General features: G+C 17.9%; 6 protein-coding genes across 6 annotated transcripts; 2 read left to right on the forward strand and 4 right to left on the reverse strand.

Moving 5' to 3' along the window:
- Nucleotides 1-362: 362 nt before the first annotated feature.
- On the reverse strand, nucleotides 363-3,365 carry PADL01_0215600 (conserved Plasmodium membrane protein, unknown function; the record flags this gene model as incomplete). Its single annotated transcript, XM_028682570.1, has 1 exon — nucleotides 363-3,365. One exon carries the CDS (start codon nucleotides 3,363-3,365, stop codon nucleotides 363-365), a length of 3,003 nt encoding a protein of 1,000 aa, XP_028536396.1.
- Nucleotides 3,366-4,800: 1,435 nt separating this feature from the next.
- On the forward strand, nucleotides 4,801-6,312 carry PADL01_0215700 (conserved Plasmodium protein, unknown function; the record flags this gene model as incomplete). The annotated part of the gene is made up of 1 exon (XM_028682581.1): nucleotides 4,801-6,312. The coding sequence occupies one exon, from the start codon at nucleotides 4,801-4,803 to the stop codon at nucleotides 6,310-6,312; it is 1,512 nt and encodes a 503-aa protein (XP_028536397.1).
- Nucleotides 6,313-6,432: 120 nt separating this feature from the next.
- PADL01_0215800 (conserved Plasmodium membrane protein, unknown function) lies at nucleotides 6,433-9,677 on the reverse strand (the record flags this gene model as incomplete). The annotated part of the gene is made up of 4 exons (XM_028682592.1): nucleotides 6,433-6,536; nucleotides 6,622-7,123; nucleotides 7,334-8,259; nucleotides 8,396-9,677. 4 exons carry the CDS (start codon nucleotides 9,675-9,677, stop codon nucleotides 6,433-6,435), a joined length of 2,814 nt encoding a protein of 937 aa, XP_028536398.1.
- Nucleotides 9,678-10,796: 1,119 nt separating this feature from the next.
- Nucleotides 10,797-12,452, forward strand: PADL01_0215900 (ATP synthase F1, alpha subunit; the record flags this gene model as incomplete). Its single annotated transcript, XM_028682603.1, has 1 exon — nucleotides 10,797-12,452. The coding sequence occupies one exon, from the start codon at nucleotides 10,797-10,799 to the stop codon at nucleotides 12,450-12,452; it is 1,656 nt and encodes a 551-aa protein (XP_028536399.1).
- A 380-nt stretch (nucleotides 12,453-12,832) lies between these two features.
- On the reverse strand, nucleotides 12,833-17,341 carry PADL01_0216000 (conserved Plasmodium protein, unknown function; the record flags this gene model as incomplete). The annotated part of the gene is made up of 1 exon (XM_028682614.1): nucleotides 12,833-17,341. The coding sequence occupies one exon, from the start codon at nucleotides 17,339-17,341 to the stop codon at nucleotides 12,833-12,835; it is 4,509 nt and encodes a 1,502-aa protein (XP_028536400.1).
- A 675-nt stretch (nucleotides 17,342-18,016) lies between these two features.
- On the reverse strand, nucleotides 18,017-18,791 carry PADL01_0216100 (AP-2 complex subunit sigma, putative; the record flags this gene model as incomplete). The annotated part of the gene is made up of 3 exons (XM_028682625.1): nucleotides 18,017-18,252; nucleotides 18,422-18,555; nucleotides 18,736-18,791. 3 exons carry the CDS (start codon nucleotides 18,789-18,791, stop codon nucleotides 18,017-18,019), a joined length of 426 nt encoding a protein of 141 aa, XP_028536401.1.
- Between the last annotated feature and the right edge of the window lie 590 nt (nucleotides 18,792-19,381).

Below are 19,381 nucleotides of genomic sequence, written 5' to 3' on the forward strand. Positions count from 1 at the left end.
TTAATACTTTCAATTTATTATTTTTTTTTTTTTTTTTTTAAATAAAATTTAATTTTTAATTTTTAAAAACATTTCCTTTGTTCATAAAAATATATATATATATATATATATATGTATATTCCCTTTTGTAATGTTTTAAAAAAAACAAATGACAAAATGATAATATAATGAAATGGTTATATGAACAAATAAAAAAAAAAAAATATATGTTTTATGAAAAGACAAAGAGGTGAAGGAAAATCAAAATGTAAAGACAACAAATATATATATATATAAAGAAGCACATGGATAGATAAATAAAAACATAAGAACAAATATACATATATATATATATATATATATATATATATATTTATTTATTTTCATAAAAATTCTGAAAAGAGAGGTATGTTGTAGTAATAAAAATTGTTAGTTTGATATTTATTATATAAATGTTTTAAGTATATTTTTGATGATTCCTTTTTAATTTGGCTATGATAATAAATGTCTTCATAGATAGATTTTAATTCTAAGTGATATGCTGCACACAATCTTAGATTATGTGATATGAACATATAGATACATTTTAAAATGAAATCTAATATGAATATAAAAGTGACTACATAATAGAAATATTCTACATATTCATATAATTGATCACTTGTTTTATAATGCACATAAACAAATAATAATAATGATAATCTTGTAAAGAAATTAATAAATAAAAGTAGTATATGATTGTTTCTTAAATTATAATTTAGTCTTAAATTTTTCACAAAATTATTTCCTAACATTAAGGTTGATAAGGATGCTAATCCATGCATGTATTTTGTATTAATATATATAAGTAAAGAAGCGATAGATATAAATCCTTTATAATCTCCTTTGACTGTATTTTTTGTATGCATTTCATTATTATTAAATAAATAATAATCTTCATTTAAATAGTTCATATTGTGTGAAAAAATATTATTATTATTATTATTGTTATTACTATTATGATTATTATTATATTCTTTTAGATTAAAAAAGTTTGGTAATTTACTCAAGTTTTTTTCTTTGATAAAAGGTCTGATAATATATGCTATAAACTGTCGTCCTGATAGAGCACATAGAAAAAAATAAATATTTGCAATAATTTTAAATGAAGGAATAACAGAAAATGTTAGAAAGAAGTAGGAAGCATATTTATCTGGCTGTTTAATATTTCTAAGAAATATTTCGAATACTTCATTGTATACTAATAATAGAAGGAATAGAAATTCTGAGATACATTTAATAAATATAAATAATGTTGATAATAATACTTCAAAAAAAGAAGATAAGAAAATAAATGAAAAGAATGATATGATTGTATTTCCTAATATTATAGAAAAGGAAACAATAAATATGATATTTTTAGGTTCAAATAATTTAAAATACATTTTATAATCTGTTAATATTAATTTTAAATAGCTTATATCAAACTTGATATAAAATATATAGAAAACAATAGACATAGCTATTTTGCCTAGACAATATGTGATATATGGAATCATTAATCTTAATTGATTTATATAAGATACTTTTAAATTATCATCTAAATAATATCTATATCTTTCATTATTTGATACATTTGTATACATTAATTTATTCATAATAAATTTTGTACCTATTTTATTCTTTTTTATATTTATTTTTCTATATGCCAAAATATTATTTTCTATTAAACTATCAAAATATTCATTCAAATCATTACTATTGTTATTATATTCATTTATATCTAGCATTGTATTATTTCTATCCTCTTCATGTTTAGTCGTATTCGATTCTATCATTTTTTTTATATCATCATTGTTGTGTGTGTTGCTGTTATTAGATGCGCGCAAGAGTTTGTTATCATAACATTTATTTATTTCAAGGAAGTCCTTATTGTTTAAAAGATTATCGTTTGTTATATTGTTGTAGTGAATTTGATTGTCATTATTTTGGTGGTCATTCGTTTGGCTATATTTCGTTTGGCTGTCTCTCGTTTGGCTGTTTCTCGTTTGGCTGTTTCTCGTTTGGCTATATTTCGTTTGGCTGTTTCTCGTTTGGCTGTTTCTCGTTTGGCTGTTTCTCGTTTGGCTGTTTCTCGTTTGGCTGTCGCTCGTTTGGCTGTCGCTAGTTTGGCTGTCATTCGATTGGCTATATTTCGTTTGACTGTCGCTCGTTTGGCTATATTTCGTTTGAATGTCGCTCGTTTGGCTATATTTCTTTTGGCTGTGCCGTGTTTGGGTTCCCCCATTTATATTATGCCCCATTTCCTTATTAGCATCACCTTTAGAGGCCCTATTCTTATTTATTTCATTTCTTATAGACGATATGGATCGCATTTCCAATGAATTTCTCAAGGCACCACTAAACGAAAGGAATGCATTATTATTATATAAAAAGGAGTTATTTTTTAACAAGGGTATATTTTTTTTTTTGTCTGCATTTTCAAAGTAGGTGTCATAATTCCTAGTTTGTTGAGAGTTGATATATTTATTATTTCTATGATTCTCTGAATGATGAATATTTTTCTTCATCTGTTGAAATATTAGGTTACAATTTTTAATAGCTTTACATTTTATAGGTATAAAACATATATTTTTAATTAGGAGGGGTTGAAAATGGACATTAGAAAAAAAGAATGCTAGAAAATAAAATCTTAGAATCATAAAAGGAATATCTACTAATATAATTCCAATCATTGCTGCATGTTTCTTACAAAAATATATATCTCCTAGATCTAAATTTTTATTATTTTTTTCTCTTACAATTGATATGATTGGAAATGAATAAGCATTTAAATATAAAGAAAAGGAGATTAGGACGCCTCCCATAATTTTAATCCAAAAATTTGTATTTTTTATAATATATGACAATTTGACTAATGTGAATAATAATTCAAACATATCAAACAAATCAATTACTACATGTAATATTAAATCATTATGAAATAGTTTTTCATTTGATATGGTTATATCATCTTGATATAATTGCTTATATGATTTTATAGATAATGCTGTATATATTAATGTACTTAGATTTAATAGAATAAATATTAAACACTTATTATAATAATCCTTAGTCATATCTGCTAAAAAAAAATCATCATTAAATGCAAAGAAATACATAAATATTACTTTTATTGATATAGAATATACATACAACACCCAACATTTTCCACCTTTCACTGCACTAAATAATTGAGAATTATTAAAAAAAAAATGAAGAAATATATATATGTCAAATAAACATAGTAACAATATCAATTTGTTATATTCAAACAATATGTAATACAATCCTAATTGTTGCGCAAGGAATATCACCAAATTTAAAAAGAATGATATGCGCCACCCGTTCAATATTTTGGTGATCATCATAAAAATAAATAAAAATAAATAAATATAAATATATAAATAAATAAATAAATAAATAAATATATATATATATATATATATATATATATATATATAAGAGAATATGAATTTTTATTAGGTTGATATTTAATTTTTAAAGTGATAAATTATGCTCTAGTCAGATAAAAAAAAATATAATAAATAAAAATATATTCCTACATTATATATAGATTATTACATATTCATATATTTAAAAACAAATTATAAGATATACAAATATCATAACATTTTACCTATTCAGGTAAAATATAACAAAAAAAAAAAAAAAAAAAAAAAAAAATTACACATATATATAATATATTATATATATATATTATATTTTTTTTTTATTTTTTTTATTTTATTTTATTTTTTTTTTTTATTTATTTATTTGGGTGTACTATTTAAAAAACCAAATATGTATGCGAATTTTCAGAACAGGTTATCTGAGGAATAAAAAGTGCACACATATTTTGGGGGCAAAAAAAAAAAAAAAAAAAAAAAAAAAATATAAGGGATACAATTAAAAATGAGGATACACAATTGTTTTATATTTTTATATTTTTATAACCACATAATATAAACCGTTTGATTATTATTAAAGAGGAAAGGAATGGAATACATTATAAATGTATACAATATATATATATTATTATCTCTAAATAAAAAATAAAGGGGATATATTAACTTGAGACAAAATTTAAGAAATTATGCGTGTAACATTTCGAACATAATATATATATATATATAAACAAAATATTTTTTATTATTTTTTTTTTATATAAAAAATATGGTACCCTTTAAAAAATTGTCTAATATGGTAATTATGTTTTCTTTATTTATATCATTTGATTCTTTTAACCTTTATGGTTTATTATTATGAAATCTTTTTTTTTTTTTTTTTTTTTTTTTTTTTTTTTCTCATACAATTTCGCACGTGTGCAATATTTCTTATTTTCTCCTCTCCAAGAAAAATATAAAAATAATATTATATTTATATTATTTCTTTTTTCATTTAAAATATATGATAGAATATAATAAATTCTCTTCTTACAGTATTTATATTAAATGAATAAATAAACGTAAATATAAATTAATGTGCCTATTATTTCTAACTTTAATCATTCGAATATATCTACATGATATAAAATATATGTATATATATAATCCATTTTTGATATAGTTTAAAATATATAAATTAAGGATTATATTATATATTATCTTATGTTTAATTTGGAATATTAATATATTAAATAAAATAAAGGAATATACCTATCAAACATATAAACATATCAACATATATATATATATATCTATATATATATACATCTCTCTATATATATCATTTTATTAACATGTGTAATTTTTTTTTTTTTTTTTAAGAAAAAAAGGATAAGAGGGTAATAAAAATTATGTGATGGAAGAAAAAAAAAAAATAAACAGCAAGTCTAATAATATACTTGCTAACGATGATAAGAATAAAGAGAAAAGAAAAAAATTGAAACCTATACAAGTTAGAAGAAGTATTAAAGATATAATAATTGAATGTAATCCATATGATTATATATATAATTATAAAGGATATGATATCAATATATTTGATGATAATAATAAAGACGATGATATTATAACAAAAAAAGATAAAAGTGATGAGATAAAAAAAAATTCAAGCATATTCATAGAAAACGAAATGTTAGATAATAATGAAAAACTAATGAGAAAAGAATTAAACGAATTAATAAATAAAAAAGACTTAAGTGAAGATATGAAAAATGATATTAGAGCTCTTTATATTGAAGTACAAGAAATATATTTAATATTAAAAAATGATATAAATAATAATATTCCTTCATCTGATGAAATAATAAAATTATATCTATCAGAAGAAAAAAAAGATAAAAGTACTAATATTATATGGAAACGATTTTGTTTTTATAAATTATTGAGTGATAAATTAAATGACTTACATATATCTACAATATCGTCATATAGACATGAATATTTAAAAACTATATATATATGGTACCAAAAAAATAAGAAGTTGTTATTTAAGGAAGCAGAAAAGAAAGAAGTCTTTGTTGATAATAAAAATGAAAGTGATAAGAAAAATGAAAGTGATAATAAAAATGAAAGTGATAATAAAAATGAAAGTGATAATAAAAATGAAAGTGATAATAAAAATGAAAGTGATAATAAAAATGAAAGTGATGATAATAATAATAGTGATAATAATAATACAAGTGATAGTAATAATACAAGTAATAATAATTATAATAGTGATGAAAAAAATATCATAGACCAGAATGAAGTAATAAAAAATAAGGACCCTTTGAATTGTCATACCACAAAAGAAGAAACAGAAAAAAAAATGAAAAAAAATAATACAAAAAATATATCACACAATTTTGAGATATTACAAGAAGAAATGAATAAAATAAAAAAAGAACACGAGATAGAAGAAAGAGATCTACATTTTTTATTATCTGACGAAGAATCTCAAGATATGTTCAATAAATATATATATCCAAATGATATATGTCTATTAAATAATAAAAAAATGAATGATTTAAATGTAAAAAATATACAACAAGAAAATAATGATGAAAATAAAGATTTAAATGTATTATTATTAAGAAATAATAAAGATGAAGAAGATACAAATAATAAAAGTATTTGTGAACATATAACCTTAGATAATTTTATAAATAATAATAATAATATGATTAATATAAATAATTGCAATTTAGAAATAAAAGAAGAAGATAAAAATTTATATCCACCTTTACATACAAACAAAATTAAAGAACTAGAAGAAGAAATTAATAAACAAAAATTGTTAATAAAAAAAAAAGAAATAGAAATTATTAATTCTCCTATAGGTATTAAATTTAAAGATATATTTGGAAATTTTCAAGATATAAACAATTAAAAAATATATAAATATAAATATATATATATATATGTATAGGTTATTTTACATTTTATTGTATTATATATATATTATATATATATATATATATGTGTATTTGTTTTATTTTTAATTTCTATATTAATAATAATTCAGTGTATTGTCAAAAAGTACCATATAATCATATGAATATTTCTCATATTCTTTTTTTTCAAATTCCAAAAGATTTATTCCTTTATAATGATCTAAAAAATAAAATAAATAAATATAAATATATATATATATATTTATTTATTTATTTATATGTTATATTCAATTTATTTTTGGTACCCTTATTCCTGTTGACATATATTGCCTGTACAAATATATATTCCATTGCGACATTTCTATTTATTTTTGAAAATATTAAATAAAGGGTAGATAATATTATATTAATAAAGAAGAGAGTTGATATAAATAAAATATTTATATATTTATATCTTAAAGATATAAATAGACAAATAAAATATAAAATTAATTTAACTGTTATTTCTTTAATGTGAGAAAAAAAAAGGAAATTATCTAATCTTGTATTTTTTATCAAGTTATTTCCAATAATTATTTTATTTAATGATAAAGGAGAATTCATATATATAATTAATTTTATAATTAATGATGATATAACAGATATAGATTCTGATATATAGTTTGTTTTGTTATTTATATTTTCAATATTATTCTTATTATCATAATCTTTTCTTTTTTTTATATTTTTCTTGTATTTATATGTGATATATCTTCTTCCTAGTAGCATGTAGATAAAAATATATAGATCTGTTAGGAATAAATAAACCTATTAATTCAAATATTTAAAAAAAAAAATATATATAAACATATAAATATAAATATATATATATATGTATTTATATGTGAATATATAACTATTGTGTATCCTTAAGTATCACAGTTTACAGTGTGATATATAATTTTATGATAATAGGTACTCATATTTACAGTGGATTTATTTTTTTTATTTATTTTTTTTTATTTTTTATATTTTTACTAGATATATAAAAACCAATAAGACGATGGCTATATTCTTACTTCTATTAAAATAATTCAGAAAATCGTAGGATGGATTATATTGAGACATTATGATTAATACGAATGTATATGAAACCATATTGAAAAAGTGAAGGAGTGGCATAAATATAGCATCAAAAAAAGATGAAGTAAATATATATAGAATAAATGAAGATAATGTATATGATAGAATAATAATAAAATTAATTTTAAGTATTACACATGATTTTATAATATTAAAATTATGATTATAAGTAAATTCATATATACATTTATTAAATAAATCATCAAAATGAAATGTATATGTAATAACAAGAATAGTAATTTTTATAGCTATAAAAATAAAAAAGAAAAAAATAATAAAAAAATACCTCATTGAATATTTCTCAATATTATCTATATAACATGATATATATTTTTTAAAGCTTATTCCATTATATTTTAAAAAATAAAAATATAAAGATGTTTTTATTTTTTCATAATTAAAATGGTTTATTCTATTGTAATTCATATAATCTATTTCATTTATATTTATAGTATCACTAAATTTGCTAGTATAAGCAAAAAAAGTTTTATCAGATGGGAATATTTTTTCAAATGGATTATTTTTTTCAAAATATAAATTTTTATTAGAATAAATATCTATTTTGTCTATATCTTTACTACTACTACTAGTAGTACATTTTTTCTTGCTACTTTTAGTTTCTATATCTTTATTTGAAAATAAGGGTATATCTTGAAATTTTTTTTTTTTTTTATAAGCGTCTACATTTGTGTTATTTTTATGTATATTCTTTTTTTTTTGTTTGTTTTTTTTTTTATGATTATGATATTTGGATTTCCTATAAATTCTTGCTCCATGTATTATGATGAAGCAGATATTTTTTATCATAAATAAAAGAGAGCCTATGTCAAAAAGGAAAGGATTCACATATTACTTATATGTTAAAAAAAAAAAATATATATATATAAATATATACACATATATATATATATATATATATATATATATATTTATGTGTGCTTTATTTTTTATTATTACATGATACTGTTTGTAGCATTACAAATAGGAGGAGACGAGATAAGAAAAAAGATATGTCTGTTAAAAGAAAACTATATATACTTATATATTTTAAACACGACATTGCATCTCCTGCAATTTTAGAGAAGCATTTTTGTTTCTTAATTTTTTTTTTTTTAGATGTATTATTATTATAATATATATCCGTATGAATATATTTATATGAATCATGATTAGATGATAAATGCTTGTTATATTTGTTTATATTAATAATATTTGATGTCTTAATATATTTATAAATATTATTTTCATCTTGATTATTGTGTATATTATATTTATTTGAATTATATTTGTATATGTGTTCCTCATTATTTTGTAGATTATTATGTAATGATGATTTGTGTTTTATAAATTTCCTATTAATATCTTTTTGTGTAATTCTTAAAATCGAAGAAATTTCTTCATAAGAATAATTCGGGAAGGAATATGCATGTAGTGATATATTTAAAGATATCAAGATACCATATGTTATAAATACAACTTCAAATATATTTATGGTTGAATTATAAAAATGTAATATTTTATTTTTATTTAAAATTTTGTCTGAAAAAATGTGGGTGTCTTTAAATAAATATATTTCATCCTTTAGACGGAAATAATATAAAAAAAAATATGAATAAGAAGAATAAAAAAATTGTGATATATCAATAAAATCAATAGAAACATGAGTTATAATTAAAAAGAATAATATATGCTCGATGCTAATCTTATGTATATTTAAAATATAAAAATCGGTTATATAAAATAAAAGTATATAAACTAAAATAGTAATAAGAATGCATATTGTAACAATCATAAGTTTTTTGTTGAATGTATTATAGTATATTGTCATGTAAGAAGAATCATAGTCGTTATATATATTATAATAATTAGAAATAAAAACACTATTATAAGCATCATTAATATGATTAATATGATTAATATGATTAATATTATTAATATGATTAATATGATTAATATGATTAATATTATTAATATGATTATTTTTGGTGTTTATTATATATTGAGGAAATGATAAAAAATATATTATCGTTATTTTTGTTACTATGCTATATATATATATTATATACATTTGCATATTATTTATAGACCTTATAAGATAATACGCTAAACATATTAGTAATAAAATGTCTACTAACAATAAAAATATTCTATTTATATTTATATTAGATGATAATAAAAATTCTTGTAATGAAAATATCATAAATAAAATTATCTTCAAAAATAAAATTATTCCTTTCATTTTGACATAAAAAAATAAAATAAATAAAAAAAAAAAAAAAAAAGGAAAATACATATAAATAAATAAATATATAAATATATATATATATATATATATATATATATATATATTTACATATCACGTGATACTTTGCATATATTGATTGTTTTTATTTTCTTATTAAAAATTTTTTAAACAAATAATTTACCCTTTTATTTTTGTGTAGGTGAATTTTATTTATTTTTATATCACATATGTAGGATGTTCAAAGGAAAAAAAAAAAAAAAAAAAAAAAAAAAAAAAAAAAAAAAAAGTTATAGTACATACGCAAATATAAAATGAAATAATATATAATATTATAAATATTAAAGTGCTACACATATATATATGTATATATGTATATATGAATATTTTTTTTTTTTTTTTTTTTTTTTTTTTTTTTTTTATTATTCCGACAAAAATATCTATGATGGTAAATTCCCTCAATAATTTATTTTTCATAATGTAGCGTATATAAAAACAATATAAAGGAAAATAAAATAAAAAAAAAAAAAAAAAAAAATATTCATATATACATATATATATATATATATATATTATTTTTTATTTATGTCCTTATAATATGTATATAGTATATTATATGAAGGAATACAGTTTGTATGTGTAAAGAGATATAAAAATAAACAAATGAATAAATAAACATATAAAAAATATATATATATTATATATATATATATATATATATATATATATATATATTTTTAAGAATATGCTACGAATTTAATATTTTATCATTTTACAAAAATTATATATATGAAAAAATAAAAATTAAAATATATTTTTTTTTTTACCTTTTTATGTATATCTTATATGACAATGTATTTATAAAAAATACCCACATATGACAAACATAAAATAAATTAAAATATACATATATATATATAATATATATATATTTATTTATTTTATGTTTAATTTTTTCCCATTGATCACAGAAAAAAAAAAAAAAAAAAAAAAAAAAAATTAGCACACACAAATATACATATATATATAATATATATATACAACATTATAACCAATTTTGTTATACGTTGCAATTTTTTTTTTTTTTTTTTTTTTTTTTTTATTTTTTCTAAGATTATGAAGGCAAGACATTTATGCCAACAAATTAACAAATACATGCTAACTAACTTTTTGGGTTCTAAGATATGGCTAGATAGGTATGTCTCAAAATATTCAACAAAGATTAGTCCAATAGAGATATCAAAAATTTTGGAAAAGAAATTTGAATCTTTTAATTTTAAAACATCATCAAATGAAGTCGGTTATGTGTTAAGTGTTGGTGATGGTATTTGTCGAGCGTTTGGATTAAATAATGTGAAATCATCAGAATTAGTTGAGATATATAATGAAGATGATAAAGGGAGTGTTACATATGGAATGGCTACAAATTTAGAATATGATAATGTAGGTATTGTTATTTTTGGTAATGATAGAAATATAAAAGAAGGTGATATAATCAAAAGAACTAATCGTATTATAGATGTAAATGTTGGATATGAATTATTAGGTAGAGTAGTTGATGCATTAGGTAATTGTATAGATGGTGAAAAAAATGTAGTTACTAAAGATAGAAGAAAAATAGAAATCAAAGCACCAGGAATTATAGCTAGAAAAAGTGTTAATGAATCTATTATTACAGGTATTAAATGTATAGATAGTTTAGTTCCTATAGGTAAAGGACAACGTGAATTAATAATTGGAGATAGACAAACAGGAAAAACTGCAATTGCTATAGATGCTATTTTACATCAAAAAAATATAAATGATAATATTCTTAATGATAATGATAAAGTTTATTGTATATATGTTGCTATCGGTCAAAAAAAAAGTAATATTGCAAAATTAGTCAATCTATTAAAAAAATATGATGCTCTAAAATATACTATTATTGTCAATTCAAGTGCATCTGATGCTTCACCTTTACAATTTCTTGCACCCTACACAGGATGTGCTATGGCTGAGTTTTTTAGAGATAATGGAAAACATGCATTAATAATTTTTGACGATCTAAGCAAACAAGCTGTTGCTTATAGACAATTATCATTATTATTAAGGAGACCTCCAGGAAGAGAAGCATATCCAGGTGATATCTTTTATATACATTCCAAATTATTAGAAAGATCCTCAAAATTAAATGATAATTTAAAAGGAGGTAGCTTAACTGCCTTACCAATTATAGAGACATTAAATAATGATGTCTCAGCATATATACCTACAAATGTTATTTCTATTACAGATGGACAAATCTTTTTAGAAAGTGAATTATTTTATAAAGGTATAATTCCAGCAATAAATGTAGGTCTTAGTGTATCAAGAATTGGTAGTAGTGCTCAATTTAAATGCATGAAAAAACTAGCATCATCTATGAAACTAGAATTAGCTCAATTCAGAGAAATAGTTGCATTCTCACAATTTGGATCAGATTTAGATGCATCTACCAAAAAATTAATTGAAAAGGGTAAAATATTAACAGAAATATTAAAGCAGAAACAATATTCTCCTGTTCATATAAGCTATCAAATATGTTTAATTTATGCAGCTACAAAGGATTATCTTCATAATCTACCTATAGAGAAAGTACAAGATTTTGAGAAGAAATATTTTCATTATTTAGATTCAAATTATATCGAAGTTTTAAAAAAAATACAATCTAATTGTGAGTTGTCAGAAGTGGAGGACCAAATAAAGCACAGTATTCAAAAGTTTTTAGAGATTTACAAAAATTCAGAATGACAAAAATTATTAAGAGGTTTTTATAAAAAAAAACAAAAAAGTATAAATATATATATATATATGTAATAAATAATCTGGTTGTATGAAATAATTTACAAATTGTTATGCCATTATAATGGTGTAATACATTTTAATGTTTTTTTTTTATAACTCAGATATTAAAATGAAAGACAAAAAAAAAAATATTTTATATATATATATATATATATATATATATTATTTTATATGTTTATATCATTTGTTTATGTTCCTAGTCTCAGACTAAAAAATATGAATACGTATATAAAAATTAAAATACATACAAATATAATATGTATATATATGTATATATATTTTTCCACTTATATGTTGTTTTTATTTTTTTTTTATAAAAAAACTATCTAAAAATTTTCACATTTTAAATAGACTAATAAATCATAATATAACGATTTGTTTGATATATTAAAATGAGTAGTTACATAATCATAAGATAAAAATTTTTGAGAAAGATTAAAAATTTCCTGTTCTATATTATCATCAAAAAAAATAAAGGATGATTCAATATTATTAAATGTGTGTGATATGAGATGATTGTTCTGATTATTAATTTGTTCTTTATTATTGATAGTGTTATTTTTATCATTTCTTTTAATATATTTTTTATATTGACTCATGAGTAATGGGATATGTGTAAATAATTCATTTTTAAATTTATTTAAATTAATAGTGGAGGTTTTTATGCATACTTGATTTTTTTTATATTTTATATATACTTGATTTTTTTTGATATTATCATTATCTTTGTAGTTATGATTATTATCTATGTTAACAATATTTTCTTCAAATTTTGATATAATCAATTGTGTTTGATGTGATAAATTTTGTGATATAAATAAATCCATTGGAAATATATATTTCCACTGTATTGATGATAATTTTTTATGAATAAAAGAATTATTTAATAAATGATTATTATTATATATATCATTTGAAAAAATACATTTATAATTTTTTTTATTTTTTATTTTTTTTATATTTAGTTTCATATTACTATTTTTAATTAAGAGTAATATAATGTTTGATATTATATACAGACTTAATTTCTCTACCTTTTTGATTTCATAAGAGGACAAAATATTTTGTAATAATAAATTAAAAAAATTATGATAGATATATTTACATTGTATTAATATAAAAAACAAAATAATTTTATCTTTAAAATTTATATTATCTATATTTATTTTATAATAAAAATATTTTGAAATATTATAATATAAAGTAGAATAATAAAATCTGTTCATACTATATATATATGTAAAATATAATAAAGACAAATGATTAGTATAACAGAATATATTTTTGTTTTTTATAAAAATATTATCAATATTGTCGTATATGTTGTATTTATAAATATTACATATATTATAAGTATTATATATATTACATATATTATATATATTATTATTTGATTGGATATATAATTTTTTTATTTGTATTGCATATGATTTTTTTAATAACTCTAAACCATTATATATATAAAAAAACCTATTCTTATAATTAGTGTACTTTTTATTTAGATATGTTTCTAGATGATACATGTGTTTCATATTAGATGGAATAATTTTATTTATATAATATAATGTAATTAAAAAATGACTGATTTTAAAATTTTTAGTATTATCTAGATAATTATTTAAGAACATAATTAAAAAATTTAAACTGTTATACAAATTATTATGTAAACAATGAGTATCTTCTTTTTTATCAAAGATATTTTTGTTATTACAATGGTGTGTCTTATATGTATTATTTATATTATTCATATTGTTTATATTATCTACTACCTTTTTATTATCATTTTCATTCGTCTTATGCCATATAATTAATTCATCATTATCTTCTATAGAAAATTTGTTCAATATTATATTATATAACACACTTGCATTTTCCAGTTTATAATTTTTATTTTCATTAAACGTAAAATAATTCTCATTACACTTATCATACAATATACTTTTTACATGTTCATATTTATTTTTTCTTATTAGATATAATATATATAATATATTTTCCATATGCATAAAGTTTTGTTTTTTGTTGGAATTATTGAGTTTATAAGAATTGATAGAAAAAAATTTTGATAAGGCTAGAAATATATAAAAAAATTTAGATATGTGTATTTTATATAAATTTTTTAAAAGATATGTAACCATTTCATAAAAAGTATTTATAAAATTATTTATAAACAAATTAACACTATTCATATTATTATTGTCATACATATTATTTTTTTTATTTATTTCTTTATTTGTAGATATGACATATATATAATAATTTAAAAAATAATATAATCCTTTTGATAAACTATTAATTTGACAAGTATAAAAAAAGGTATTATCATAATATTTATTATTGTATATATTATTTATTAGATTTAAAAAGTATTCTTTATCTTCTAAATAATATATATCATGAATAGAATGGTTTTTATCAATAAGATATGTCTCATCATTATTATTATTATTATGTAAATGGTTATATGAAATGTTATTATTATTTAATGATATGTTATTATTTCTCAATATATTTATATCCTCTATTTTATCATCCATTTGAATAATATCATGTCTTATATTATTTTCTAAACTCCATTGTTCATTCATATTACTATTTAGAAATAATTTTCTGTCATTTTGATATGCATTTTTAATATGACACCATGAATATATAAAGTCATTTAAATATTTGTGACAATTAATTTTGTTTATTAGATTATTTTTCATACTAGCTAATAATTGAAAAATATTCTTTTTAGAAATAATATTATCTACATATGTATTTTCATTATTATGACAATTTTTTAAAAACTTTAAAAACATTTTAATATTTTTATCTACAATTTTGGTTGATATATTATATTTTAATTTTAATTCTTCATAGGTATATGTTTGAATTTTATCATATGCATATGTAAAAAGAAATAATTTTTCTTTATCATATAATAAAGGAATATTTTTATTTGTATTAAAATTATTATTTTGTAAATTTCTTATCTTATTATTTAAAAATTTATTATTATGATATGAATGGATATCTGTTTTGTCTTTTTCATGTTTGTAATTAATAATAAAAAAGGATTTTTCTTTTTCTTTCATATATAGTGATATATCGTCACACATTTTTATATTTTTCTTTTTTTTTTTTTTGGTTTCTTGTTGCATGTCCTGCCTTATATAATCATCTTGAATAATATCATAACTTTTATTTTTTTCATATTGATAATTCTCTTTCTTTTTATGATCATCATATAATATATCATTTACATTTGTGTCTTCATCTCTCTGAGAAGAAAATAAATTGGGATGATAATAATTTTGTGTATTATCTGTTGTTGTTATATATTCATTATGATTTATTATTATTTTTTTATTAATACTATCCATATATTGATATACATCATCATATGTATTACATTTTTTATTTTCTTGTTTATGAGATTGATCATTTACATTTATGTGTGTATCATGTTGTTTATAATTTAGATGTGATGAGAATATTTTTACTTTTACATTTAAATTTTTATCTTTTTGGTTATAAAAAGAATGATAATTATTCAAAAAAATGGTATTTAAATAATTGAGGATTTCATTTTTGTTTGTTATATGTATGATATAATCAGTTGTGTTTTTATAATGTTTTATAAGTATATGATAATTATTTATAAGAATTTTTTTATGTAAGGTGATATATAAATCTTTAAAAAGAATATGTAAATAATAAATATTGTTTGATAAATAATATGATAAAAATTTAATATATCCATTTAATATTTTATCATTTATATGAATTATGAAATCGTCACTTGTAATATAACTTTTTATATTTTTAAGGAATGAGTTATGTGTATGAGAATGATTCATATGAATATCATCATCTGTCAATAAAAAAAGATAAGATCCATCTGTAAATAATTGAAAGATGTGTTGAATTTTTATATCTTTTATATATTTATTTAGATAATCAATGTATATATTTTTTATAGAAATATTTAAATAATATAGATTAATTTCACATATGAGATCTATACATTCATTGATCGTCAAACATTTAAAAAGAGATTTATTATTATTATAAAGAATATTTTGAATAGATCCATTTTTTTTGTTTCCATATTGTAATAAGTTAATTAGGTAAGACAAAACCTTGGAAGAATATTTTATATCTTGAGGAAAAATATAAAGAAAAAAAAAGAATTCCTCTTTTGATAATGTATGACAATGAATACTTAAATATTTATAGATACAATTTAATATTATATTTGCTTGATATTTATTGATATATATATTTTTTCTTATATTATTTATAAGTGCAAAAATATTTTTTATTTTAATTTTATGAATAAATCTCATATATATAATTTCTTCTTCTGATAAATTATATGTATTTATAAAATTTTTATATTTTTCTTCTACTTTTCTTTTTTTTTTACAGTTCGGATGTTCATTCTTTATCTTATCAATACAAATAATATTATTTTTATTTATCGTTTGATTGGTATCTTGATATTTACAATGAATATGAAATGTGTCACTATAATTATTATTATTATAATTATTTTGTATATTTTGTATATATTTTTTATATTTTTTATATTTTTTATTTTCTTTATTTTTATTATTAGTTTGATCGAACCTTTTCATATCTTCTATATTATTTATATAAATATATTTATCTTTATTAAAAAAATAACGACTACATTTCTTGACCTTTCCATTTATATCTATTCTTATTAATTTTGTATGATTTGATAGGTTAGATAAATTATTTAAATTTTTTTCATATTCTCTCTTTCTCTTTATTTTTAATTTTACTCGTGAAAGGTTTTTAAAAGTTTGTAAAACGAATGACATATCGAAGTAGAAGTTATGAATGTCATATTGTGTTGACGCGAAAAAGCAGTACACAGATATATAAATATATATATATATATATATATATATATATATATATGTATTTATAAATATTTATAAATATTTATATTTATTTGTCATATATCAAATATGAACTTCATATTAAATGATAAACAATATTTTACACATATATATATTATATATATATTATATGGATTTATTTATTTATATATTTTATTAAATCGACATCTTTAAAATATTTTTTGTTTAAAAGGAAGGTGCCTCTTTAAGTTTATAAAAAAAAAAAAAAAAAAAAAAAAAAAAAAAATATCTATATATATATATAATATATATATATATTATATATTTTACATATGGTGACGGAATAATAAATCGGTCAATATGAACATAAAAAAAAAATATAAAATAAAAAAAAAAAAACAAACAAACACATAAATAAATAATATTGAAAAAAATTAACAAATAAATAAATATAAATATATATATATATATAAATATTTATATATATATTATATATTTATATATCCTTTAATTATAGATTAATTTTTTGAGAAGCAACGCTTTAGCTCATAATATTTATATAATACTGGCAATATATATATATACATATATATTTATATATATTTATATATATATTTATATTTATATGTTGTATCATATTAATTTTTTTATTTTATTGATTTTATCTAATATAATGTTTCTATTAATTTCATATATATATCCTCCCAATATTATATTATCAAAAAAATAATATAAAAAATGAAAATTAAACAATAAATCTAATTCACAAACATTTGTAAAAAATGTATCTAAAAGTTGAGCCATAAAATGAATGAACTCAAGGATATAAAGTTCATTCTCGTTTTCTATACATACCACAAAATAAAGTCCTAAAAAGTAAAAATATATACACACATATATATATAATATATATATATAATATATATATAATTTATTACTATATATATTATATACACATTTTTTTTTTTTTTTTTTTTTTTTTTTTTTTTTTTTTTTTTTTTTTTTTTTTTTTTTTTTTTTTTTTTTTTTTTATCATACCTGCATATAACCTATATACTATCTTAAAATTTTCATAAACAAAAATATTTGCATATGATCTACTTCTATTTATTAATATTTTATTTATGTCTCTTTCTATTTTCTTTTGTTTCATTTCGTTACAGTTTATATACCTAAAATAAAACATAAAATATATATATTTATAAATATGATATACTAACGTTTACATATTAAAAGGATATATGCCAAAAAAAAAAATATATATGTATATGTATATATTTATATGTATATATATTTATATGTTTATATGTATATATATTTATATGTTTATATATTTATATAAATATTCTAACCATTTTGAAAACCGGGTTTTTCCTTGTCTATTTTGTAACAATATAAAATTCAACATTTTTTTTTTTTTTTTTTTTTTTTTTTTTTTTTTGTTCTATATATTCATAGAAATAACAAATATATTTTCTATATATCTTGATATTATTTTTAGCATATACTTAAAATATAATTATATGAATTAATAACCTTTTAAAAACAAATATATTTTATATAAAAAAAAAAAGGTAATATGTAAAATATATATATATATATATAAATATATATGTGATTGTAAATAAAAAAAAAAAAAAAAAGGATATTTTTATAAAATAAATATATAAAAATGGATTAATATATATATTATATTATACATCTTTTTCATTATAATATTAAAAATTCGTACTTTTGTTCTTCTAAAAAATATAAATGTCATATGAAAAACACTCGGATGTTTATATAAAAAAAAAAATAATATATATATAAAGATCATATATATTTTATAATATATATATATTTTTTTTTTAATATATTTATATAATCTTTTTAAAACTCTATTGCTAAAAAAATACATATATTATGTATAAAATAATAATTATATAATTCGTAATTTATTTTTTTATAAATTTAAAGAAAAAAAAAAAAAAAAAAAAATATATATATATTTTATAT

Source organism: Plasmodium sp. gorilla clade G2 (genome assembly GCF_900097015.1).
Source record: "Plasmodium sp. gorilla clade G2 genome assembly, chromosome: 2".
In the NCBI taxonomy this organism is placed as follows: Eukaryota; Apicomplexa; class Aconoidasida; order Haemosporida; family Plasmodiidae; genus Plasmodium; species Plasmodium adleri (nom. inval.).